Source organism: Oncorhynchus mykiss, chromosome 3, assembly GCF_013265735.2.
Source record: "Oncorhynchus mykiss isolate Arlee chromosome 3, USDA_OmykA_1.1, whole genome shotgun sequence".
Taxonomy (NCBI): Eukaryota; Metazoa; Chordata; class Actinopteri; order Salmoniformes; family Salmonidae; genus Oncorhynchus; species Oncorhynchus mykiss.
The window spans coordinates 51,289,708-51,316,646 of record NC_048567.1 but is presented as its reverse complement, the minus strand read 5'-3'; the positions used below and the strand labels follow the sequence as shown (position 1 = coordinate 51,316,646).

General features: G+C 41.2%; 1 protein-coding gene across 2 annotated transcripts in view; it reads left to right on the top strand.

Annotated features, from left to right (window-relative positions):
• Positions 1-26,939, top strand: part of LOC110520166 (glypican-6) — a 112,662-nt gene that overhangs the window by 72,936 nt on the left and 12,787 nt on the right. Inside the window, exons 5-7 of one of the 2 annotated variants that reach the window (XM_021597292.2) lie at positions 1,196-1,326; positions 6,943-7,089; positions 8,558-8,587. In XM_021597292.2, coding sequence (XP_021452967.2) covers positions 1,196-1,326; positions 6,943-7,089; positions 8,558-8,587 — 308 coding nt within the window. The remainder of the gene's footprint in view (positions 1-1,195; positions 1,327-6,942; positions 7,090-8,557; positions 8,588-26,939) is intronic. The other variant, XM_021597293.2, reaches the window with a different exon arrangement.

Below are 26,939 nucleotides of genomic sequence, written 5' to 3'. Positions count from 1 at the left end.
AGATAGGTAATGACAGAGTAATTATGACAGTGTGTGGGTGGTGAGGTCCTGTCCTGGGAGGTCTACTGGCTGAGACTGCCTGGGCATGACTGAGAAGTTCTACAAGAGCCCTAGAGCAGTGTTCCCCTTTGGGGCTGCTAGCTGGCCAGGTCCCCATATGCCTGTGGATCTCCACTCCCACTCCAAACTGTCATTACACAGAGAGACAGACAGTCCCAGTCCCACAGTAACATGGATATCCCCCCAAGATAGAGCACAGCAGCTCTGTTCCATGACAATAACAATTAGCTCATGGTTTTGTAAAGGGCAACTCCGGAGGGCTAAGACCGCAATGAGAATCAGGAAATGTTCTTATACAGTATAATTACTAAGAAAGACAGTGTGATACTGTATGTGTGACAATACTTCTTCTGAATTGGACATCATTGATCTCTTTGGTTCAAGGATCATTTGATATTATTATAATTCCAGACCAGTGTGGGGTGATTAAAATGCTGTAAGTAAATGTGGTGTTGTGATAATCATATACGGTTCAGACATTGCCGTATGGTTTTAGTCTACACAGTGATATTAATGAGGTGGTGACCTTATAGAATCCGTGCCCGGAGCGAAAGTAAATAAGACCTCAATGTGCTTCGCTTTGAGAAATTCTATTAAATCAACGACTCATCATCACTTTTCTTTTTATTTCCTATAACTCCATTTATATTGAATCTGTTGAGTTGATCTACATAGAAATTGAATATACCCCCAGAAGCATTCATGATATATAATTATGTATTGCTGTGATTGGATGCGGTAATTTATTTCAAGTGCCAAACACATACAGTATAACAATTTGTTATGATGAGACGCTGTGATGAGATGCTGCTTCTTTCTTAGACAAGTGTGACAGTTAATGATGAATATTGACAAATAGCAAATTATAAAGGTGTTTTGTATGTTGCATAAATATACAAATACATTTTGCTGAAGTGACACATTAATTGTCTTAGTGATAACCAAGGCAAAGCATTGAATGCAAATGGAAGATAATCTGCTTTCTCTGGACACATAAGTCTTCCAACTCAAGCCTTTGGCAGTCATTGTGGCTAAATTCCTCTCTCGCTCTCTCTCTCTCTCGCACGCGCGTGTTCAATCTCTCGCACGCTCTCGCTCTCACTCTGTCTCTCACTCTGTCTCTCTCTCTCGACAGATGCCATGTTACTGGTGGCACAGAGGCTGGAGGGACCCTTCAACATCGAGTCTGTCATGGAACCCATTGATGTCAAAATTTCGGAGGCCATCATGAATATGCAAGATAACAGTGTCCAAGTCTCCTACAGGGTATGTCAACCAAATTAGTCAAACTGATTCCCAGAACCCAACAAGGTGTCTTCCCAGAAAATCAAAATTGTTTCTGTGAAAGCCCTGAGAGCATTTGTTAGGAAAAAGTTCTCACAACAAAAAAACTGTCCGGTCGTGCTGATGACTGTGTAAAACATTTGTCTGATGTTGCAAGAATGTTTCAAGAACACATTTAATCTGTTCTTCAAAGAATTCCCAGAATGAGATACACTACCGTTCAAAAGTTTGGGGTCACTTAGAAATGTCCTTGTTTTTGAAAGAAAAGCACATTTTCTGTCCATTAAAATAACATCAAATTGATCAGAAATACAGTGTAGACATTGTTAATGTTGTAAATTACTATTGTAGCTGGAAACGACTGATTTTTTAATGGAATATCTACATAGGTGTACAGATGCCCATTATCAGCAACTATCACTCCTGTGTTCCAATGGCATGTTGTGTTAGCTAAGTTTCAAGTTTATAATTTTAAAAGGCTAATTGATCATTAGAAAACCCTTTTGCAATTATGTTAGCACAGCTGACAACTGTTGTGCTGATTAAAGAAGCAATAAAACTGGCCTTCTTTAGACTAGTTGAGTATCTGAAGCATTAGCATTTGTGGGTTTGATTACAGGCTCAAAATGGCCAGGAACAAAGAACTTTCTCCTGAAACAAGTCAGTCTATTCTTGTTCTGAGAAATGAAGGCTATTCCATGCGAGAAATTGCCAAGACACTGAAGATCTCGTACAACGCTGTGTACTACTTAAAGGTTACCAGAACATTTACATAATTAGATTGTGGGAACAGTGCGGGAACATTACAAGAGACACGTACGTTACCAAAACACAAAATATGCTCAGTTGTGATGACATTTATACAATGTTCTAAGTTAGGTTGCACAGGACATTCCTATAATGTTGTAAGAAGAACACCTGGTCCAAGTTATTTAAATGTCCCACACCATTTAAAGAATGGGAGTTGTCTAGGTATTTTGCAATAATATTATTGTGATATTTGCATAGGTTGCACAGAACATTCCCACAATGTTGCACAATGTTCCACAATTTCCAAATAAGTAATTTTGTATGACTTTCATAGCATATTTGTTTTAGGTTTGACATAATATTCCATTTCAACAACATTTAGAAAATGCAATATTTAAGTTTGACCTAATATTACCAAAACATTCTCAGCATGCAAATCTGTAGCTCCTTATAGCAGATTGGAATACATCCCCATTAGGTTTCTCTGCAGATTTAATGCCAATTCTCATTTGAGGACTGTATTGTAGGTGACATATGGCATTTTCATTTCATTCATAGGACATTTGAAGAGCATTTAATCATACAAACACCTACCATATTTCTTACACTTCATATGTTTTCAATCTGCACATGTGGAGTACTTGGAAACTGCAATACTTGGATCCCAAGCCAGGTCTTTTATTCTCTACGCCACCAGGGAAGCTCTCTTACATATTTATTTCAGTATTTAACCTTGGCAGTATGGTCAATAATGAATTCCATGCTTCCTGTTTAGCCTTCTTAGACATAAGTAACCCAGAGAAATACTGGTAACTGGGTTATTCACCATCACTTCACCCATCCTCTGGGCCACTATTTACAAGACTATGAGTAATGATCTAGGATCAGTTTTGCTTTTCAGATCATGAAAAATAAGACAGGGGTGGGGGGGGGGGGGGGGCATATCAGGCGTCTCAAAGTAGGAATTATATCGGGTGCGTTTTTTAAAGTTTAACAATACATTTTTAGACAATGTTTGATTCATTACAGTTAGTCTAAATTCTGCATTTCTGACTGGATTGCCCAATCATTAGGTTTCCAGGTAATGTAATAACACAATGTACCAGTTATTCAAACATCAGGTGAATGTTTTATACAAACATTGTATAATCATCAGCACGACTGGACAGTTTTTATGTTATTAGAACATTTGCCACAACTTAACAAATGTTCTGGGCACTTTCATAGAACCAATTTTGGTCTGCATTACTGGTACATTGTCTTATTACTGCTCCCAAGTGGCACAGCAGTCTAAGGCACTGCATTTCAGAGCAAAAGGTGTCACCTGGTTCGAATCCAGGCTGTATCACATCTAGCCGTGATTGGGAGTCCCATAGGGTGGCACACAATTGGCCGACACTGGGTTTGGCCGGTGTAGGCCGTCATTGTAAATAAGAATTTGTTCTTAACAGACTTGCCTAGTTAAATGAAGGTTAAATACATGTTTTTGACATTTTTTATTACATTACCGGGAAACTTAATGAGAACTTCAAATCATCAAATCAAATTTTATTGGTCATGTACACTTGTTTAGCAGATGTTATTGTGGGTGAAGCGAAATGCTTGTGTTCCTAACTCCAACAGTGCAGTAGTATCTAAAAGTTAAATATTGGAATTAAGCAATGTTTTGAGCAATGTTGGAGTGGCATTAACTACAATACAGTAGAATAGAATACAGTATATACATACGAGATGAGTAAAGCAGTATGTAAACATTATTTAAACATTATTAAAGTGACTAGTTTTCCATTATTAAAGTGGCCAATGATTCCAAATCTATGTATATAGGGCAGTAGCCTCTAAGATGCATGGTTGCGTAACTGGGTGGAAGCAGGCTAGTGATGGCTATTTAACAGTATGATGGCCTTAGGATAACTTGATTTTAGTTTAGTTTAGTTTATTAATTCGACCATCGAGGATCATCGAGGATAACACACAATAAAGTCTGGGACTTATTTCCATTGTGGTCCTCTTGACCCAAGATGGCTAGACAAGATTGAACACAGTATGGCAGTGATATAATAAAACAAAAACATAGAAGAAGAACATCTATCTCGTCATTCCAGTTACATCATAGGGGTTATTCATATGGGCACAGAAGATGATTGAGTTGGAGGCGTGCATGGCCACGCAGTCATGGGTGAACAGGGAGTACAGGAGGGGGCTGAGCACGCACCCTTGTGGGGCCCCTGTGTTGAGGTTCAGCAAAGTGGAGGTGTTGTTTCCTACCTTCACCACCTTGGGGCGGAGACCCAGGGCCCCTAGCTTAATGATGAGCTTGGTGGGTACTATGGTGCTGAATGCTGAGCTATAGTCAATGAACAGCATTCTTACATAGGTATTCCTCTTGTCTAGATGGGATAGGGCAGTGTACAGTGTGATGGCGATTGCATCGTCTGTGGTTTTATTGGGGTGGTAAGCAAATTGAAGTGGATTTAGGGTGTCAGGTAAGGTAAGGTAGAGGTGATATGATCCTTTACTAGGCTCTCAAAGCACTGATACAAGGCGATAATAATTTAGTTCAGTTACCTTTGCTTTCTTGAGTACAGGAACAATGGTGGACATCTTGAAGTAAGTGGGGATTGGGATAGGGATAGGGAGAGATTGAATATGTCCGTAAAGACTCCAGCCAGCTGGTCTGCGCATGCTCTGAGGACGCGTCTAGGGATGCCGTCTGGGCCGGAAGCCTTGCGAGGGTTAACACGTTTAAATGTCTTACTCACGTTGGCCATGGAGAACGAGAACCCACAGTCCTAGGTAGCGGGCCGAAGAAGGTGTTTAGTTTGTCCGGAAGCAAGACGCCGGTGTCCGGGACGTGGCTGGTTTTTCCTTTGTAGTCCGTGATTGTCTGTAGATCCTGCCACATACGTCTCGTGTCTGAGCCATTGAATTGCGACTCCACTTTGTCTCTATACTGACATTTTGCCTGTTTGATTGTCTTACGGAGGGAATAACTACACTGTTTGCATTTGACCATATTCCCAGTCACCTTGCCATGGTTGCGGTGGTTTGCGCTTTCAGTTTTGCGTGAATGCTGCCATCTATCCACAGTTTCTGGTTTGGGTAGGTTTTATTAGCCACAGTGGGTAGAACATCTCCTATACACTTCCCGATGAACTAGGTCACCGTATCCCTGTATTCGTCAATTTTATTCTCAGAAGCTACTCGGAACCTATCCCAGTCTGCGTAATCAAAACGATCTTGGAACATGGATTGCGATTGGTCAGTCCAGCGTTGAATAGACCTTAGCACTGGTACTTCCTGTTTGAGTTTCTGCCTATAAAAAGGGAGGAGCAAAATGGAATCATGATCAGATTTGTCAAATGGAGGGCAGGGGAAGGGCCTTAGACTTTTAGAAAAGTTGAGTAGCAGTGGTCCAATGTTTTACCAGCGCAAGTATTACAGTCAATGTGTTGGTAGAACTTCGGTAGTGTTTTCTTCATATTTGCTTTGTTAAAACCCCAAACTACAATAAATGCGGCCTCAGGATATGTGGTTTCCAGTTTGCATAAAGTCCAGTGTAGTTATTTGAGGTCCTTCGTCGTATCAGCTTGAGGGGGAACATACACGGCTGTGACTATAATACCGTTGGCATTTGATGGTGAGGTATTCTAGGTTGGGTGAACAAAAGGACTTGAGTTTCTGTCACTCCATGAGTGTTTAATCATGAAACATACACCCCTGCCTTTCTTCTTCCTGGAGAGTTCTCTATTCCTGTCTGCGCTATGTACTGAGAACCCAGATGGCTGTATGGATGGCGACAGTATATCCCTAGAGAGCCATGTTTCCGTGAAACAGAGTATGTTACAATCCCTGATATCTTTCTGGAAGGAGATCCTCGCCCTGAGCTCGTCTACATTATTATTCAGAGATTAAACATTAGCGAGTGATATACTTGGAAGCGGTGGATGGTCTGCACGCCTCCTCAGTTGGAATTTTTGAGGAATGTTCTGTGGTGGTTGTTACAGATATTGTGCACAACCTTTTAGTGAACGCTAGAACATTCAAAGGATATTTCGTTTTAAAAAAATGTATACATTTAAGAAAATTATTTCGTTATCAAAAACAGTTTTTGGAACTTAATGGGAATCTTAGCTAATGTTCTGGAAATGTTCCCGGTTTGCTGGGTAGAGTCCATTAACACACTAATTAAACGTTTATGGCATTACAGACTTAATGTGGGAGTAGAGAACAAGGGCAGGATTGTACATCTGTATTCTGTCACGTACAGTTTATATTTGAAAACCAACTGGATCATGTTTTAGGTGTGTATTGCTACCCATTCTAATTATATCAAATTTTAGGTCTTTGTATTTGAATTACATGTTTCCCTATGGTCAGATAATCTTAGTTCAACTAACAGTAGTTAATGTGTTTCCAGTGTTTTACTGCATTTTACTTGCCCACAAAATTGTAGTCATTGCAAAAAAAACTGAAGTGGTTGTGAAGAGATTCTTCAGCCTACGCATGTTGGGTGCTTGCTCTCGTTCAAGGCTAAATGCTCTGTTGGCTTTCTCACGATGCAGATGCAGCTTTGTTTATCTTTAAAGTATATGTGGTGAATTGCCCATAATCCATTAAAAAGTTAACTCCATGATATTATATATGGCTGGTCTTGCACCAGTTGAAAAACCTGTCGGCTCTGGTTAGATCAATGTGACTTTGAGCACTGTCATGTTGGCAATATGGGGGCTGTAGGATCCACAAGGCCTTAACAAAACATTGTGTTTTCCCTCTTTTCCACATCCCAAGTAATTCTAGCTCCTCTTGCAATCCAACAGTTGGATGTCCTTCTCTGTGTAATTGCAGATTTTTCAAGGCTGCGGCCAACCAAAGCCCTCAGGAATGGGCGGCAGGTCTACCCGGGGCGTCTCGGATGTGTTCAACGCCCGCTTCAGGCCCTACAGCCCAGAGGAGCGGCCCACCACTGCAGCTGGCACCAGCCTGGACAGACTGGTAAGGAAAAGCAGAGACACACACAGCCCACTCACAGCCCACAGGACCACTGCTTCAGAGTAAACATCATTTGTCTTTCTGCCTTGACACTGTTTATTAAAGCTGGTGATTTGCCATGGTAGGGCCCCCGGAGCCGGAAATTAATTATTTGTGCTCGTCTTCCGTTCAGGCCTCACTCACTCTCTCTTTATCGATCCGTGTTTGTTAACAAATCATCAGCTTTACCCTGGAGGGCAAAGAGAAGTGTGCAGCATCCTGTGCCCTTCCTGTCTATGTGTACCTCACAAATAAGACAGAAAAGATTAATGGAATTTGTGAGATTGACAAAGTCAGGTGTTTGCTGTATAAAGTAAACCTTTGCTTTCGATCAGATTAGCTTTGTTTTGTTTCATTAGATCTTGTTTTTCCGATTTTCATCTCATACAACCTTGACAGTGACACCTAACTTGATGTTTTGCTAAGGGTAGAGGTCAACATATAGCTGACAGTCCAATTCAGGTGAGGGACATTTCTCATCATGGATTATCCTTACCACAGTTCTCTCTCTCTCTCTCTCTCTCTCTCTCTCACTCTCTCTCTCTCTCTCTCTCTCTCTCTCTCTCTCTCTCTCTCTCTCTCTCTCTCTCTCTCTCATATATATATATATATATATATGCAGATGGTAATGTGAGAGCCAGGATTTAAGGCTTGTCAAAGTGACCAATTTGAAAAGTATGTCACTATCATGCAAGGTTATATTTTGTATGAGACCAAAATCCAAGGTTAAATATGTTTCTCTCAATAATCCTCAAACGCTTAATTTTGAATGTATTCAATATTTGTTTGTTTGATGTACAGATGTAGGATCTTATTTGACCAGTTTCTCACAGCAGAAAAATAATCCTGCAGCAACAGGAAATGTGAATTATTAGGTGGATTATAATTCATGGAAATTTTTGTAGGGGTTGACACATTTTTTGTTAGGGCAAATCAACTCTGACATGTTTTAAAGGAAATTACAAACTTTAGAATCCTTTTTAAACTTTGAATACACTATGCGTTTGCATTTCCTGCTTATCATGTTAAATTCCTACACCTTTATAATATTCAACCACATACAGTACCTTCTTTTCATTGGGACTGCACTATTTTAATTATGGACTCCATTGAAAGTCAACACATTGTTTTGTAACTCAGGAAAATAATATCCTTAAATGGATTGAGAAAATAATGTTCTGCATGGCTTCGGGCTAAAGCCAGAATCCCATTATAAGAAAATATACATTTTCTTCCATCAATTTCATTAATGAATAGTAATTATGATTTCCCTTAACTTTGTTCCTCCTCTTAGCTCTTTTTGAAGGACTCTGATGTCTTTGGATGTATGCATTTGGATGTAATGTCTTTGTGTACCTCCCTCTCCTCCTCCACTGTCTCACTTTATTTAATTAAAATGCTTCTCTTTCCCATTGCTATGCTGCTTTACCAGAGGACTGTCTGGAGTGCAATGCAACACAGTGTAAGCTTTATGAATTCTACTCTTAACCTAAATCATTTTGTGTTGGGCCCTTTTGTCACATCTTGTCTCCTATGCCATGCTCCCTAATGTTTTGTCACTAAATAAAAAGAATTACAGACTCATAGTTTCCATAGACGAGGTATGGTTGTATATTACCTGGCAACTACTGTTGTAAACAAGTACAGTGACATCCAAAGCCCAACGGTAAACCTGATATATATTCCATCTCAGCCACTGTCTCAGATACTACTCCCAAAAGAGTCAACTTTCAAATAACCTTTTTATGTTATTACAGTGTAGTCTGTGTTTGATTTACAAAGCAATGTATTTGTGGAGCTGTTGAGACCTTGATCATGGCCTCAGTGTTTTATGGTCTTCTGTAACAATATTGGCTGTTAAACATTGTATTAGTAGTCAGGTGTACCACCAAGATCGGTGCTGTAGACGAGGGAGTTGAAGGAGCTGCGGTTCCTTCAGGTAGTGAGGACTCTTCCCTAGAGGCCGGTCCATGTTTTTCCTCCCTTACCCACTATATCTATACAGACACATCAGAGACCTCACATTGCCTTAGCTAATGGAGTCAACTCCTGGAGGAGCACAGGCAATAACCAGGTGACCTACTCCATCAGAGCTTGGCAGAGGAGAACTCTGAGAGGGGTGGTGGTTGGTGGTGGTGGTGGTGTCTGGGCGGTTGCTCAAATGGCAGACAGAGTGAAATGAGGCCTCCAGACTGCCTCATGAATAACTGGGCAATTAGCCCGCTTGGAGATTCCCTCTAGATGTTGAGTTGAGTGACAGAGGTTGATTATGGACATCTGACGGCTAGACAAGGACACCTGATGAGGGTCTCCATTATGAGGATCCATGTGCACTGTAGTCAGGGGGTGTCTAGTTCTCTGCTGTGCTGGCTGGTTCACAGTCGGTTTCTACTGGCTCCATAAAAAGTTGCTAGAGTACAGTAGCTTTCTAGAGACAGCCGTCCTCTCTCAGTTTCATGATAGCATAGAGTTCTTTCAATAATAAAGCTGTGAGCTGTAGTGGTGGTGGCGAGAGGCAGGATGTTAAAGTAACTGCCCAATGAAAGTCTCACTTTAAAAAGTTAACTCATATCCAAGAAATGTTGTTGACTCATCCCATAATCGTATTTGTGGCGAAAGCATAAATTGGAGAAAATATTGTTCCAAAACCCCACCTTAAACTTGTATCTCAAACAGACAGTTTAAGAATTGCTTGGCTATTTCCTCTTAGAACATGATGTCATCTCCCTGAGAAGGATGAGCTGGCCAATCAGCGGTCTAAAGTAGGATGAGCTTGCCAATCAGCGGTTTATTTGCATTCATATTTTTAATAACCGGTATACGCCCAAATCATTCTATTGTTGGGGTACACCTACAGCATTTCAACAGAGAAAATATGCTTTTTAACATACAGTTGAAGTCAGAAGTTTACATACACTTAGGTTGGAGTCCCACACTTAGGTTGGAGTCATTAAAACTCGTTTTTCAACCCCTCCACAAATATCTTGTTAACAAACTATAGTTTCGGCAAGTCGGTTAGGACATCTACTTTGTGCATGACACAAGTCATTTTTCCAACAATTGTTTGCAGAGTGATAAAATCACAATTCCAGTGGATCAGAAGTTTACATACACTAAGTCGACTGTGCCTTTAAACAGCTTGGAGAATTCCAGAAAATGATGTCATGGCTTTAGAAGCTTCTGATAAGCTAATTGACATCATTTGAGTCAATTGGAAGTGTACCTGTGGATGTATTTCAAGGCCTACCTTCAAAATCAGTGCCTCTTTGCTTGACATCATGGGACAATAAAAAGAAATCAGCCAAGACCTCAGAAAACAATTGTAGACCTCCACACGTCTGGTTCATCCTTGGGAGCAATTTCCAAATGCCTGAAGGTACCACGTTCATCTGTACAAACAATAGCACGCAAGTATAAGTATAAACACCATGGGACTACGCAGCCATCATGCCGCTCAGGAAGGAGACGCATTCTGTCTCCTAGAGATGAATGTACTTTGGTGCGAAAAGTGCAAATCAATCCCAGAACAACAGCAAAGGACCTTGTGAAGATGCTGGAAGAAACAGGTACAAAAGTACCTATATCCACAGTAAAATGAGTCCTATATCGACATAACCTGAAAGGCCGCTCAGCAAGGAAGAAGCCACTGCTCCAAAACCGTCATAAAAAAGCCAGACTACGGTTTGCAACTGCACATGGGGACAAAGATTGTACTTTTGGAGAAATATCCTATGGTCTGATGAAACAAAAATGGAACTGTTTGTCCATAATGACCATCGTTATGTTTGGAGGAAAAAGGGGGATGCTTGCAAGTCGAAGAACACCATGCCAACCGTGAAGCAAGGGGGTGGCAGCATCATGTTGTGGGGGTGCTTTGCTGCAGGACTGACTAGTGTACTTCACAAAATAGATGGCATCATCAGGGAAATTATCTGGATATATTGAAGCAACATCTCAAGACATCAGTCAGGAAGTTAAAGCTTGGTTGCAAATGGGTCTTCTAAATGGACAATGACCCCTAGCATACTTCCAAAGTTGTGGCAAAATGGCTTAAGGACAACAATGTGGAGTGACCATCACGAAGCCCTGACCTCAATCCTATAGAAAATTTGTGGGCAGAACTGAAAAAGTGCGTGTGAGCAAGGAGGCCTACAAACCTGACTCAGTTACAGCAGCTCTGTCAGGAGGAATGTGCCAAAATTCACCCAACTTATTGAGGGACGCTTGTGGAAGGCTCTCCGAAACATTAGACCCACGTTATACAATTTAAAGGCAATGCTACCAAATGCTAATTGAGTGTATGTAAACTGTGATGTGATGAAAAAAATAAAAGCTGAAATAAATCATTCTCTCTACTATTATTCTGACATTTCACATTCTTAAACTAGTGGTTATCGTAACTGACCTAAAACATTGAATTTTTACTAGGATTAATTGTCAGGAATTGTGAAAAACTGAGTTTAAATGTATTTGGCTAAGGTGTACGTAAACTTCCAACGTCAACTGTAATTAATTATCATTTTTTGGAAGGAAAACTATTCCAGTTATATTGTAAATAATTACACGTCATATTTAATAGAAATCTGGAAACACTGGGCAGTTACTTTAAACAGACACACTGGTGTGCATTTATTTGTGCAAAGCCCATCATTAGGATGTAATGGGAAGCTGGACTGTCTTAATCACACTGGCCACAGAGAATGGATTATAATTTTGTCTGTCAGAATGTTTTCAATGATCTGTGAGTTATAGGTTATATAGTTTCGAGTTACAGTGCAAGTATTCAGACCCTTTGACTTTTTCCACATTTAGTTACGTTACAGCCTTATTCTATATTTATTAAATATGTTTTCCCCCTCATCACTCTACACACAATACCCAAATGATGACATAGCAAAAACAGGTTTTTAGAAATGTTTGCAAATGTATTAAAAAAAATAAAAAAAACAGAAATACCTTATTTTCATTTTTTTTTATGTATACATTAGTCAAAGAATAAGGCTGTAACGTAACAAAATTAGGAAAACGTCAATGGGTCTGAATGCTTTCCGAATGCACTGTATATGCTTTAATAAGCAACGTAAAAACGGTAAAGATATAATGTCTTGTAAGTTAAAGGCTTTGGGGAAACAGAGAGTGCAGACATATTGGCCCAGTGTAACCTTATCATTCTTTAACTTTAACCATCAATAGTCAGACAAGTGAAATATCCTTCCAGAAGCGGCCATGATAAATGTGATAGCCCTAAATTAATTTATGAACCGCTATCTCTAAGGCAGTAGGTTGCTGCAGTTTGCATTAGGCTTGGGATTGTGGGGGTGTCTGCTCATCCAGATACCTTAAACATGTATTTCCCTCATTGAAGCAGCCTTCTGCCAGGTAACTGACAGTTATTAACCCGGATCCTGTGGTCTCTCATACAGTACCTGCAGTCCCCACAGCTGCAGCAGTTATCAATGTCACTGTTCCCATCTGTTTATTCACCGTCAGAGGTGTCTGATACCCAGTGGGAGGCCTCCTCTTTCACTTCCGCTGTTTTGTCGTCCCACTCACTGTCTTCCTTTAACTTCCATAACATCATAATTATCAGTGACACTCCCAGTGATGTTGCATGTTTCCAAAGCTAAGGAGTCCTTTGATTTGGAGTTAGTGTCTGACTTCAGCGGTGAATTAGCTAGTCAAAGGATGCAAGCTGAGCCAGGGATGGCAGGAACTCAGGAAGTGTCTGTTGTTGTCTGGCTGTGTTGCAGTGCTTATGGGGAAGCCCTGAAGAGCCGGTCCACCTCCAGGCTCCATGAGCCATGACTGCTTAATTTCCTGACATCCTGTCACCATCCGCCATCACAGTCCTGTGAGAGGAATGGATCTTTGAACGTCCTAAGGGAGACGAAGGCACCACAGAGTGTCAGGCAGAGAGGGCCTTTAACGGCTGGTGTTTGATGATAGGGCAGGCCTTTAATGTGCCATTTAGTATAAGTTGTTTTATTCATTGTCTTCTCCTGGGGCGTCCTTGTCATGAAATGTATTCCAAGGTCATTTTTCAATCACAGGAAAAAACAGGAAGCAAAAAAAGTTATTTTATTGAATTTTAAAATAATGTTTAGTTGCCATTTACAACCTTTCAGTTGGAAATGTATACTGTACGTGATACAACATGGATTTAGCAAACTATTGCTTCGGCGTCAGCATAAATCGTTGCACAACTGAACGTGGATGTTGCAAGAGGTTGGTTAACTCCATTTGGTGGATTATTTCTGTGTAATTATACTCTTTGCTTTGTATTTTGGTAACTCGATAGGCTGATGTCCATTTCCATGTACTTGCAAATCCATGCGCTCGCCAGCCCTAATTCAGTTGTGTGGCTGTAAATGAATTGTGCTGGCCTCATTGATTGCTTTTGGGAGACTGAAGTCCTCTAGCTGTGCATGGATGTGGCGCCTAATGTGCAGTAAAGGAAATTGGATAACTCCAGAGCAGTGCCATAGAAACCAAGCTACAGTCTATCTTCATTAGCTAGATGAGCATCATCTTGGAACACAACAACAGTCTGTTGCAGCTTCTCTTGCATGCTGCCCTTTGAATTTGGTCTCATGCTCCATCTCAGTGGTTTCTACGCTGCCTGTTATATTTGTAATTACTGTTATTCATAGTCTATCTTATATGTATAATATGTTTCATAATATATATAACATTTACCTATTTCTCTCTGGAGCATCATAGATTTAGGTCTCGTAGAATCGGGTCTTATAGAAAGAAGTCTCTCATGCAAGCGAAACAATATTGCACAGATCCCTTGTGACTTGCAGCCATGCGCATGGGAACAAATGTGAAATGCCGGTGTGGTGGACTGGGTCATACTGCGGCCTGGAACCCTTCATTCTATCCTTTTTCAAAGTATTGACCCATACATAAACCAGCTGCAATGCAGAGTCACTTTCTCGTTTTAGATACGGCTTAATGAAAGTAAGTAGGTCTATCCACATATCCATTCTCATAGTGGTTGCATTTATCCATTCCAGCCATGCTATTATGTAGATTCCACAGATTCTAACATAATTGTTAGTTTCCCCCAAAACCACATAAAAATAAACAGTGTAAAGATGGATAGTCCTATGATTTGACAATGTATTTAGGAATCTCTGAACAAAGGGTGGTACTCAAGCATACAAATGTGATGGTTGAAAATGGTAGCCTGACAAATTCAGCAAATGCCAGCAATCTTGGATAACCACCCGAGACTACATTCAGAATGTTCCGAATCACAATGGGTTTGATACAAGCGGTTTAGTGTTTTCTTCTACTCCACGGTCTCCAGAGCTACTTGTATGCTAAATCATTTGCCAGGCGGTTTCAAGGGAAATGAGGATGAACAAACGGATGACAAGTTAGCAAATGCCTCTATTATCATGCCTCCATCACAGGATATCTCACTGAGGAGATACTAGGCTCTACTCTCTCTCGTCGTAGAATTAGTCCAGAAATAGACGTCACACATTCTATAATACTGCCAGATATTTGATGAAGGTAGGTATGGGAAGGTATGCAGACATCTTGACTTTTTCCACATTTTGTTACGTTACAGCCTTGTTTTAAAATTGATTAAATGTATTTTTTTCTCCTCATTAAATCTACACACAATACCCCAGAATGACGAAGCAAAAATTGGTTTTGACAGTTTTGCAAATTTATTACAAATAAAAAACTGAAATATAACATTTACATAAGTATTCAGACCCTTTACTCATTACTTTGTTGAAGCATCTTTGGAAGCGATTACAGCCTCGATTCGTCTTGGGAATGACGCTACAAGCTTGACACACCTGTATATGGGGAGTTCCTCCCATTCTTCTCTGCAGATCCTGTCAAGCTTTGTCAGGTTGGATGAGAAGCGTTGCTGCACAGCTATTTTCAGGTCTCTCCAGTGATGTTTGATCGGGTTCAAGTCTGGCTGGGCCACTGAAGGACATTCAGAGACTTGTCCCGAAGCCATTCCTGCGTTGTCTTTGCTGTGTGCTTAGGGTCGTTGTCCTGTTGGAAGGTGAACCTTCACCCCAGTCTGAGGTCCTGAGAGCTCTGGAACAGGTTATCATCAAGGATCTCTCTGTACTTTGCTCCGTTCATCTTTGTCTCCCAGTCCCTGCAGCTGAAAAACATCCCCACAGCATGATGCTACCACCATGCTTCACCGTAAGGGATGGTGTCAGGTTCCTCCAGAGGTGACACTTAGCATTCAGGCCAGTTCGATCTTGGTTTCATCAGACCAGAGAATCTTGTTCCTCATGGTCTGAGAGTCTTTAGGTGCCTTTTTGCAAACTCCAAGCGGGCTGTCATGTGCCTTTTACTGAGGAGTGGCTTCCGTCTTGCTACTTTACCATGAAGGCCTGTTTGGTGGAGTGCTGCAGTGATAGTTGTCCTTCTGGAAGTTTTTCCCATCTCCACAGAGGAACTCTAGAGCTCTGGCAGAGTGACCATCGGGTTCTTGGTCACCTCCCTGACCAAAGCCCTTCTTCCCCGATTGCTCAGTTTGGCCAGGCAACCAGCTCTAGGAAGAGTCTTGGTGGTTCCAAACTTCTTTCATTTAAGAATGATAGAGGTCACTGTGTTCTTGGGGACCTCCAATGCTGCAGACATGTTTTGGTACCCTACCCCAGATCTGTGCCTCGTCACAATCCTGTCTCGGAGCTCTACGGACAATTCCTTTGACTTCACGGCTTGATTTTTCCTTTGATATGCACTGTCAACTGTGGGACCTTATATAGACAGGTGTGTGGCTTTCCAAATCATGTCCAATCAATGGAATTTACCACAGGTGGACTCCAGTCAAGTTGTAGAAACATCTCAAGGATGATCAATGGAAACAGGATGCACCTGAGTTAAATTTCTGGTCTCGTAGCAAAGGGTCTGAATAATTTTGTAAATAAGGTATTTCTGTTTATTATTTTTAATGCATTTGCAAAAATAAAATAAACTGTTTTTGCTTTGTCATAATGGGGTGTGTGTTGTTTTATTTAATCCATTTTAGAATAAGGCTAAAATGTAACAAAATGTGGAAAAAGTCAAGGGGTCTGAATACTTTCCAAAGGAACTGCATCTCACCTTGTAATCCAAGGATCAGTCATGTGGTGTTTTATTCTATTTCAGTTCTTGAATTAGCACTTTCTATCCACAAATAGTTGATATTGTGAAACAATGAGCTGTGTGTCAGACAGCAGAAGGATGGTAAAGATGGCATGGCACCAGGCTCTTTCACAGCTGTGCTTAGTACTAAACGGAAGGAAGCCATTTCTATTCCTGAAGATGTCACGATATCACTCTGCTCTGCTTGCAGATGTGTACAGCGGTACAACCATGGCACAAATAGACAGTTTGGCTCTCACATGAGAGTCACCAAATAACACATTCCCTTCCATCACCAGACACACATGCACACACACCACAACCACAAGCATCACCACCGCAAGTTGTTATCTCATAATGAGTCCCTGGCACTCTGTACCACTCACCTCTATGTATAACTTGAAACTAACTGCATGTCATTTGAAAAACAAATATGGCTATTAATATGGCTATTAATATGGCTATTAATATGGCTATTATATGGCTATTATATGGCTATTAATGTGGCTATTATATGGCTATTATATGGCTATTATATGGCTATTATATGGCTATTATATGGCTATTAATGTGGCTATTATACGCCGATATTTGATGTTTTACTTGGAGGAACATTGCTGTAATCATCAAGGGATTTGATATTAATCATTTCAGGCAGCTTCACACCAGGTTCCTCTTCGTCTCTTGTTAGCAGGGTCTCCTTCCATGGATCATTCCTTCATTCTAACTAATGGTGTTGCCATTAAGGCCCTGCTCCTCTTCATATCTGTCAATACATTAATGAGATACATTGGCCCCATCACACCCGGGCCTTTGCAGGCTTCCCCGGAGAGCCGGGCCAGCCGGGGAAGAGCAGGCCCCCCGATTGCTCTGTTCTTCTGAACAGCATGGAGCTTCCCTTTAATCACCTCCTCTCGCTCAACCACTTCTCCAGTCCTAGCCTAGGGCAAATCACCAGCACAAACTTAGAACCATTTCATCAATATTCTGCCATTTTGCCACACCAAGGCATCCCTGTTTGATGAATTGAGCGCACCATGATCAAGTGTATCGCTTAACTGCTTGTCGTTGAGGGACTGATTCCAGGGTATGTAAAGAGGGGTTACTCTGATTACGGCACGGTGGGACAATTTGACTGCGTGTAAAAGGCTGTTATAACAACAACTAATTGAAAGAAGCCACTTATTGTTGGACCTTCTTCAACCCCTTCGTTAGTATACTGTACTCCCACTGGAATCTGCATGCAGTAGTTAGTAAAAGGTTAAAGATCTCACAACTACTGCACAATGACATACTGTATGCTAATGCAGTATGTTTGGTGCTATATTTCAGAGCACTAGAATACTGCATTTCTTTAATTAGTTGAACATGGTACGCTATAACACACTTACTCCTCCTTGTAAAGCATTGGTTGCTTCAGGTATTTGGTCTTGTCCTGTCCTCTCAATGTGTCCATGGGGGTTTAAATTAGAAAACAACACTATTATACTATTTAAGGATGTAGAGGGTAGGTACAGAACTAAGATACAATCTCAGACACGTAACATATAGTACATGAAATGATCTGTATGTTGAAGGATTTCTCTCATGCGATAATGCTGTTCGGTTGAATTGTGTAAAACAAAACTACATATCCTCAAGGGATTCAAAAAATATATAGGCTACAATTCAACATATATTTGGGAAATAGCCAAAACAGCGGTTTATTGTCCACGTAAACAACATATGACACCGACCGTAACTGTTTGTTTGTTCTACTGTACGTGAAGCTGCCCTGGATCAAGATTAAAGTCGCTCATCATTATGCACTAGCGTTACAAGCAGAATTTCCAAGTAAAAGTACTGTAGATATGAATATTGTTTCATCATTGCTCTATGTGCGTGTTATTCCCTTGTCTAATATGAGGCTTGAACATTTCAAACACTTGATATATGGGGAGCCTTCTGAATGGTGATAAATATTCATTGCCATTGTTCCCGTAGCCTTGCTTGCATCTGTCATCCCTTCAATCTCTGCCAACCATAACACTGGGGAAGATGCTGCTACATTTCTCTCCCTGTTCCAAAGTTAAATCAAAGCAACCTGAAAATAATAGTCACATTTGAATGACAATAAGACTCTCACCTCGCGTCAATTATGTGCTGTGCCAGGAAACATTGTAATAACAGTCACAAAGACAGGGCTTCACAGACATATGGTGCCATCACTCTTGGGTATTGGAATGATATACAGGCAGGACACACCACCCCTATGCTGAGATCTCTGTGTTAAATCATAGCCATCCGCTCCGGCAGATTTAATGCAGAGACATAATCAGGACTCCAGGGAACCAAGCCAGGGCTGCATGGGTCTGGGGCTGCGTGGGGCTGGGGCTGCATGGGTCTGGGGCTGCATGGGTCTGGGGCTGGGGCTGCATGGGGCTGGGGCTGCATGGGGCTGGGGCTGCATGGGGCTGGGGGTAGGGCTGGTGCTACTCGGGCTTAGGGCTGCTGGGGTTAAGGGCTTGGGTGAAAGCTGCGGCTGAGGCTGATGTTAAGGTTGGAGCTGAGGGTTAGGACTATGGCTGCTGATACTGAAGCGTGAGGCTGTGGCTGGGGCTGCAGGATGATTGGCCTCCACCTGTTGTGGCATGGATAAATAGTCATTGGCTTCCAAACGTTTATCTTGTGGCCATTGAAATATACCACAGTAGCGCAGATATTTCACAGTTCGGCACTGATTGAACCCCTTTATTCAAATGCAATATCCGAGTGCTGCTGATACATGTGACAAGTTCAGAATGCAGCTGACAACTTCAGAGGGGCTGCTGAAGACAGTGTGACAGCGTACTTTCTGCCAGTTGTTCACTGAAACACAGTTGTTTTGTTGCTCATGGAGAGATATTCACTTAGAGTCTGTACAATCATGTGTGGCCGTTTGCCAATGCCATCGGGGTATGTGTGTTTTGGAAGTTGCACTGCAGTAAGCTAGTTTCATAATACAAACAACACATTGAAGTTACTGTAAAGACCGACTGTGTCATTGGCCTGAGTTTGAAGGAGGAACTGCTCAGGTATATCCGTCCCGTCTGTGCTTAAACTGACAGGATGAACAGTTGTTTGATCTCTTTTAGGGGTCGCCCAATACGGCATCACAAAGGGGAAACATGTTTGTACCTACCCTCTGTTGATTGTTATTGATTAGGGTGAAATGAGACAACACATCCATGTGCACTACACTAGTTGCTTTATGCAGTAACCCCTGTCCCCTCTCAGAGTTTAGCTTCTTCCAAGGACACAAACACAATCCAACGGTCATGCCATTGTGGAAAGTCTTATTCAAAACACAATCTGAGTTAATTTACTTAGTATGTGTTTTTTGGAGGGGGCGGGGGGGGGGGGCAATATTCTTTTTGGGAGATTTTTAATATGCAGAGTGGGTTTTGGGACAGATGGTGTGTCGTGGTTGAGAGGCTGTGCTGTTTATGAGGAGACCCAGGCCCAGGAGGAAGGGTTTATGAGGTGTTAGACACCATTGATTAAATAGCCGTGTCGAGGGACAAACACCCACAGGGGCTCACTCCACCGCCACCATTCTCCACACTGGAGCTGGGGAACAGGGACATCTGCAGTCTTTAAAAACATAAGGGATAGGTAAATAGTGTTATTTAAGATCAAAATCAAATCCAATTGTATTTGTCACATGCGCCGAATACAACCGTGAAATGCTTATTTTACGAGCCCTTTTCCAACAATGCAGAGTTAAAACGTGAGACAAAATAGCAACAAAAAAAAAGGAAATAGTAACACAATAAAATAACAATAGCGAGGCTACATACAAGGAGTACCGGTACCGAGTCAATGTGCAGGGGTATGAGGTAATTGAGGTAATATACATGTAGGTAGGGGAAAAGTGACTGGGCAATCAGGACAGACAAGCAGCAGCATTTGTGAAGAATGTGAAGGACTGTGAAAAGATGTGTGTGGAATTCTACGTCTGTTGAATACATTACAACAGTAACAGATACTGTAATAGATGTTTTACCAACCTTGACAATGGGTGGGAATGTCTAATTCACCGACTGTCCCAGGTGTGAATCAGTCTCTACTCAGAGGGTTAGAATGACAACCGGCAGTGTTGCCCAATGGAGTAGCCTAGGGTCTGGATCTACTGTAGCAGACTGAAATATCCCTGTTGCTGTGGACTCCAATGAGAGAAGAGTGTCTGGTGTCAGGGTCATCCATTCCACCTCACTGTTGGTCAGAGTCAGACATATGGAGTATGGCAGGAGTTTGCTGCAGGGAGCAGACTCCTTGAGCTCTGTACTGTAATTGAGATGCAGCTAGAATACAGCATTCATATCAAATGAAAAACCTATTTTAAAGCAGGCAGTAGTGACTGTTGCCAGGGAAAATAGGTTGATCATGGAGTTCTCTGCCCCTTGTGGTTTGTGTGGCCAGACCTTCTGTACAGGCTATGATTAGACTGAGCTCAGCCTGCACTCATTTAGTAGAGACTTGTGACTGAAGGATACTTTTTGTATGCGGCAGCGATGACATGCTTTGTTATTCATTTTAGAAACCCACAATTAACAGTTGATTAATCATCATAGTGTCCTTTGTAAGTGACATAGAACATGTGTACCTTTTTAAAAAACGATATTTTCCAAATCCGCATTAACGACTCTCTGAGGAAGTGACACCTTGCCTTAATTAAAAAAAACGGAAAGAAAAGATGTTTAATGAAAGCAGTGCTGAATCAAGTTAGGGCATGCTCCCTTTGTATATACAGTGGCTCACCTCTGCAGTCTGACAGCCAACGGAGGTTGGTATTAGTCACCTTGGTGCTCATCCCGTAGTAAGTTGATAGAGTTTGGTCTCCGGCCCCTGGCAGCATGGTAGAACAGCCAGGAGGATGACTTTGGCTTGAAAGCCGGTAACACGGCAGCTTTTGATCTGGACATTGGCAAGGGCAACACAGATACAAGGACAGAGGGACGAGCAAAACAAAAAGTGATATGGCAAGGGTCATTTTATCAGCGCACACAGATATACTAGGTTGTAGCCTAGGTAGATGACAATCATCTGTAAATACTCTGCCCATGTGTTTGTCTATTCCGAACTACCCAATTATTTCCCACAATGAGCAAATATAGTGTGCATGGTAAGTTTGCTTTGGAACGAACTGCTTTGAATTTGAAGGCACTTTAGTTGATCTGAGTTTAAAGTAAAGTCGTGCTGTCCGCTGTATGACAGGTAGTGTGTGTGTGTAATTTACGGTGGCATTAGCACATAACTAATGATGTTTACAGCTGGATTAATCCCCAGTACTGCCTTTTACATCCATTAGTTAGACCCGCTGGTTTCCCATTGGTAATCCCCTTGCAGACAGCTGCAGACAGAGGGGGGGAGAGAAAGTGAGAAAGAGAGGTGGAAAGGGATAAATCGAAAGAGAGAGACAGGGAGAGAGAGAGCGAGAGATGTACTGTATGGCTCAGGACAGAGAGAGAGAAACGGAGAGAGAGAGAGAGAGAGAGAGAGATGTACTGTATGGCTCAGGACGAGAGAGAGAGAGAGAGCGAGAGAGAGAGAGATGTACTGTATGGCTCAGGACAGAGAGAGAGAGAGAGAGAGATATGTACTGTATGGCTCAGGACAGAGAGAGAGAGAGAAACAGAGAGAGAGAGAGAGATGTATTGTATGGCTCAGTAGACAGAGAGAGAGAAACAGGGAGAGAGAGATGGCTCAGGACAGAGAGAGAGAGAGAAACAGAGAGAGAAAAATGGACTCTGCTGCAGAATTTGATCCTCTCTGTTTAATTTCATGTTAAGTCTTCAGTGTTTTCACACATTATTCCATCCAAAACATAGCACTTTTTTCCCCCATAACCTTTATGTGAAAAGCTTTGTCACAACAATATGTATTTCATTATGAATACAAACAAGCATTGAGACTGGAAATGTCATTGGAAGCTCAGAAAGCCTCAACCCCCAGCAATCCTGAAACAATTTCACATTTCCTAATGACTTTTTGCCCTGTTTGTCAGGTTCTGTGGCCGTCCCTGCATATCCGTATCGCTGCCTCGTGGCAGTCATTCTAAAGCAATCAGCAGGCACGCGTCCTCTGGAGGTATTCTAAATATTCTGTCATTAGCCTAAAGGACCGCTCCGTGCTTTGAAGAGAGATGGATTATAGATGGCATGACGCATTAAACAGAATGTAGATATGAGTTCAGAAGCAGAAACACAAGCCCATGCTCTTTGATTGGGTAGTCCTGGGTTGTTTAAACTGGAAAGACTCCACTATGAGATTAGCTAGTCAAATACAGAAACTCTCTCGATAGCTATTATGATATTCTCTATCGAATATCCTTGATATTAGTACTAACATTATTTCTACAGTGATTTGTACTGTATGTATTTCCTCCACAGTGAATGCTAGTGAATAGGGTTGAACGCTACCCATTTAACACACAGCTCATATACTGGCACATTTTCTTGTTCCGGTGGTGCAACATGTAATTTGTCCAAATGTGCATCAAAGTGGCACATAAAAGGAAATGGCTTCACTCTGTCTTCACGGTGAAGACTTCTCATGTCAGCATTACATTTCAATCGTTATGCATTTTAGTCATTTAGCAGACGCTCTTATCCAAAGTGACTTACATTAGAGCCCTGTGTTCTCTGTCTTGATATATATATATATATATATATATATATATATATATATATATATATATATATATATATATATATATATATATATATGTAAATATATATGGATATTAACCATGGTTAATAACCATACCTTTAATGTCCTGTGGCTTCACATTTGTCATTATCACCCAATCAGTGTGGATGTTAGAGTAAACAGGAAGTGGGGTTCATTTCTTTGGAGTATTTGAAGGATGTTTGGGATTTTAATGGAAATACCTCCTATTGTCTGACAGCCGTTTAGAGAGATGATCAAGGTCATGAACATAATCTCAGTTTCCTCTCTCTTCTCTCTCTGTCTCTATCTCTCTCTTTCTCTCTCTCTCTATCTCTCCTCTCCATATTCCCTTCATTTACACCCTGCACATACTGTACCTGTCTGTCAGTGCTGCTCAGCCTATGTACCCTCCACTTCTTATGCATACATGCATGCACTAGAGAATTCAAATAAACTTCCTCTCAGTAAAAGTGGCTCTATCGAGAGCTGAGATTATAAGGTTTTTTACATTTTGAGAATCTCTATGTATCTTTGCATGTTTTTTTACCTTGAAGATTTTTTTAAATGATTTAAAAAAAATCTAAACTTGATTTAACTAGGCAAGTCAGTTAAGAACAAATTCTTACCTACAATAACAGCCTACCCCAGACAACACTTTGGGACTCCCAATTACGGCCGGATGTGATACAGCCTGGAATCGAACCAGGGACTGTAGTGACACCTCCTGCACAGAGATGCAGTGCATTAGACAGCTGCGCCACTCGGGAGCCTTGCAATATCTTGTAAATGTGTAAAGCATTTGCTTGTATATATAGACTTATATAACTCAGTTGTATTATCACTTGCTGGTGCAGATACTTCAAATCCCATGGCATATTAGCACAGCAAGAGGCAGCATAGTTTAAAGTATGACCTTGCTACTTTAATGTCAAGTATTAATTATGGATACCATTTGCATGATCCATACTTACATTTTTTATAGAATGTGTGTGTGTGTGTGTGTGTGTGTGTGTGTGTGTGTGTGTGTGTGTGTGTGTGTGTGTGTGTATGTGTATGTGTGTGTGTGTGTGTGTGTGTGTGTGTGTGTGTGTGTGTGTGTGTGTGTGTGTGTGTGTGTGGATGTCGGTACACAAAATACATTAATGTATCTATTATACACTGAGTGTACAAAACTCTTTCCATAACATAGAGTGCCTTCAGAAAGTATTCACACCCCTGGACTTTTTCCACATTTTGTTGTGTTACAGCCTGATTTTTTTATTCACTGTCCTACACACTATACCCCATAATGTCTAAGTGGAATTATGTTTTTAGACTTTTTTACCAATTAATAAAAAATGAAAAGCTGAAGTGTATTCAACCCCTTTTTTATGACTAGCCTAAATAAGTTCAGGAGTAAAAATGTACAAGTCACATAATAAGTTGCATGGACTCACTCTGTGTGCAATAGTGTTTACCATGATTTATGAATGACTACCTAATTTCTGTACCCCACACATAAAAGTATACGTAAGGTTCCTCAGTCGAACAGTGAATTTCAAAAACAGATTCAACCACAAAAGAGCACTGTTTTTATTCCAATGCCTTTCGAAGAAGGGCATCTATTGGTAGATGGGTAAAAAATGTAATAAAAATACATTGAATATCCCTTTGAGCATGGTGAAGTTAATAATTACACTTTGGATCAATATCAATACACCCAGTCACTACAATGATGCAGGCGTCCTTCCTAACTCAGTTGCCGGAAAGGAAGGAAACCGCTCAGGGATTTACCATGAGGGCAATGGTGACTTTAAAACAGTTACATAGTTTAATGGCTGTGATATGAGAAAACTGAAGATGGATCAATAACATTGTAGTTACTCCACAATACTAACCTCAATGACAGAGTGAAAAGAAGGAAGCCTGTACACAGTAAAAATATTCCAAAACATGCATCCTGTTTGCAATGAGGCATTGAAGTGAAACTGCAAAATATTTGGCAAAGAAATTCACTTTATGTCCTGAAAACAAAGTTTTATGTTTGAGACAAATCCAACACATCACTGAGTACCACTCCTCATATTTTCAAACATGGTGGTGGCTGCATCATGTTATTGGTATGCTTGTCATCTGCAAGGACTAGGGAGATTTTTAGGATAAAAAGACACAGAATAGAGCTAAGCACAGGCAAAATCCTAGAGGAAAACCGGGTTCAGTCTGCTTTCCAATAGACACTGGGAGATTAATTCACCTTTCAGCAGGACAATAACCCAAAACACAAGGCCAAATATACACTGGAGTTCTTTACCAAGACAATATTCAGTGTTTCTGAGTGGTCTAGTTACAGTTTTGACTTAAATCGACAAAAAAAGCTATGTGTCATGATCGTTATAATGAGTGGACCAAGATGCAGCGTGGTATGGTTCCATCCTCTTTATTTTGAAGTGAAACTCAAAGAAAACAATAAATGCAAAAACGAAACGTGAAGCTGCTATAGTACTCACAGGCAACTATACATAGTCAAGATCCCACAAAGCACAAAGGGGAAATGGCTGCCTAAATATGATCCCCCAATCAGAGACAACGATAAACAGCTGCCTCTGATTGGGAACCATACCAAACCAACATAGAAAAATAATTACCTAGATGACCCACCCTAGTCACACCCCGACCAAACCAACATAGAGAATAAAAAGCTCTCTATGGTCAGGGCGTGACACTATGGCAACACTTGAAAATGGCTGTCTAGCAATGATCAACAACCAGCTTGACAGAGCTTGAAGAATAAAAAAGGGCAAACATTATAAAAGAAAGCTCTTAGAGACTTACCCGGAAAGACAACAAAACAAAGGAGATGATCGTGGACTTCAGGAAACAGCAGAGGGAGCACCCCCCTATTCACATCGAAGGGACAGCAGTGGAGAAGGTGGAAAGTTTTAAGTTCCTCGGCGTACACATCACAGACAAACGGAAATGGTCCACCCACACAGACAGTGTGGTGAAGAAGGCGCAACAGCGCCTCTTCAACCTCAGGAGGCTGAAGAAATGTGTCTTGTCAACCAAAAGCAACAAACTTTTACAGATGCAAAATTGAGAGCATCCTGTCGGGCTGTATCAAAGCCTGGTACGGCAACTGCACCGCCCTTAACCGCAAGGCTCTCCAGAGGGTGGTACCTGCTGCACAACGCATCACCAGGGGCAAACTACCTGCCCTCCATGACACCTACAGCACCCGATGTCACAGGAAGGCCAAAAAGATCATCAAGGACAACAACCACCCGAGTCACTGCCTGTTCACACCGCTACCATCCAGAAGGCAAGGTCAGTACAGGTGCATCAAAGCTGGGACCGAGAGACTGAAAAACAGCTTCTATCTCAAGGCTATCTGACTGCTAAACAGCAATCACTAACTCAGAGGCTGCTGCCTACATTGAGACCCAATCACTGGACACTTTGATAAATGGATCACTAGTCACTTTAAACAATGCCACTTTAAATAATGCCACATTAATAATGTTTACACATCTTACAATACTCATATCATATGTATATACTGTATTTTATACCATCTATTGAACCTTGCCTATGCCGCTCGGCCATCGCTCATCCATATATTAATATGTACATATTCTCATTCACCCCTTTAGATTTGTGTGTATTAGGTAGTTGTTGGGAAATTGTTAGATTACATGTTAGATATTGCTGCACTGTCGGAACTAGAAGCACAAGCATTTTTCTACACTCGCATTAACATCTGCTAACCATGTGTAAGTGGCCAATAAGATTTGATTTGAGCTGTAATCGCTGCCAAAGGTGATTCAAACATTTATTGACTTTAACATTTCTAAAAACATGTCTTCACTTTGTCATTATCTGACCCTCAAACCATCACGGTCACCTAATAATCCCCAGTTTACAATTGGCTCATTCATCCCCCTCCTCTCCCCTGTAACTATTCCCCAGGTCGTTGCTGCAAATGAGAACGTGTTCTCAGTCAACTTACCTGGTAAAATAACGGATAAATA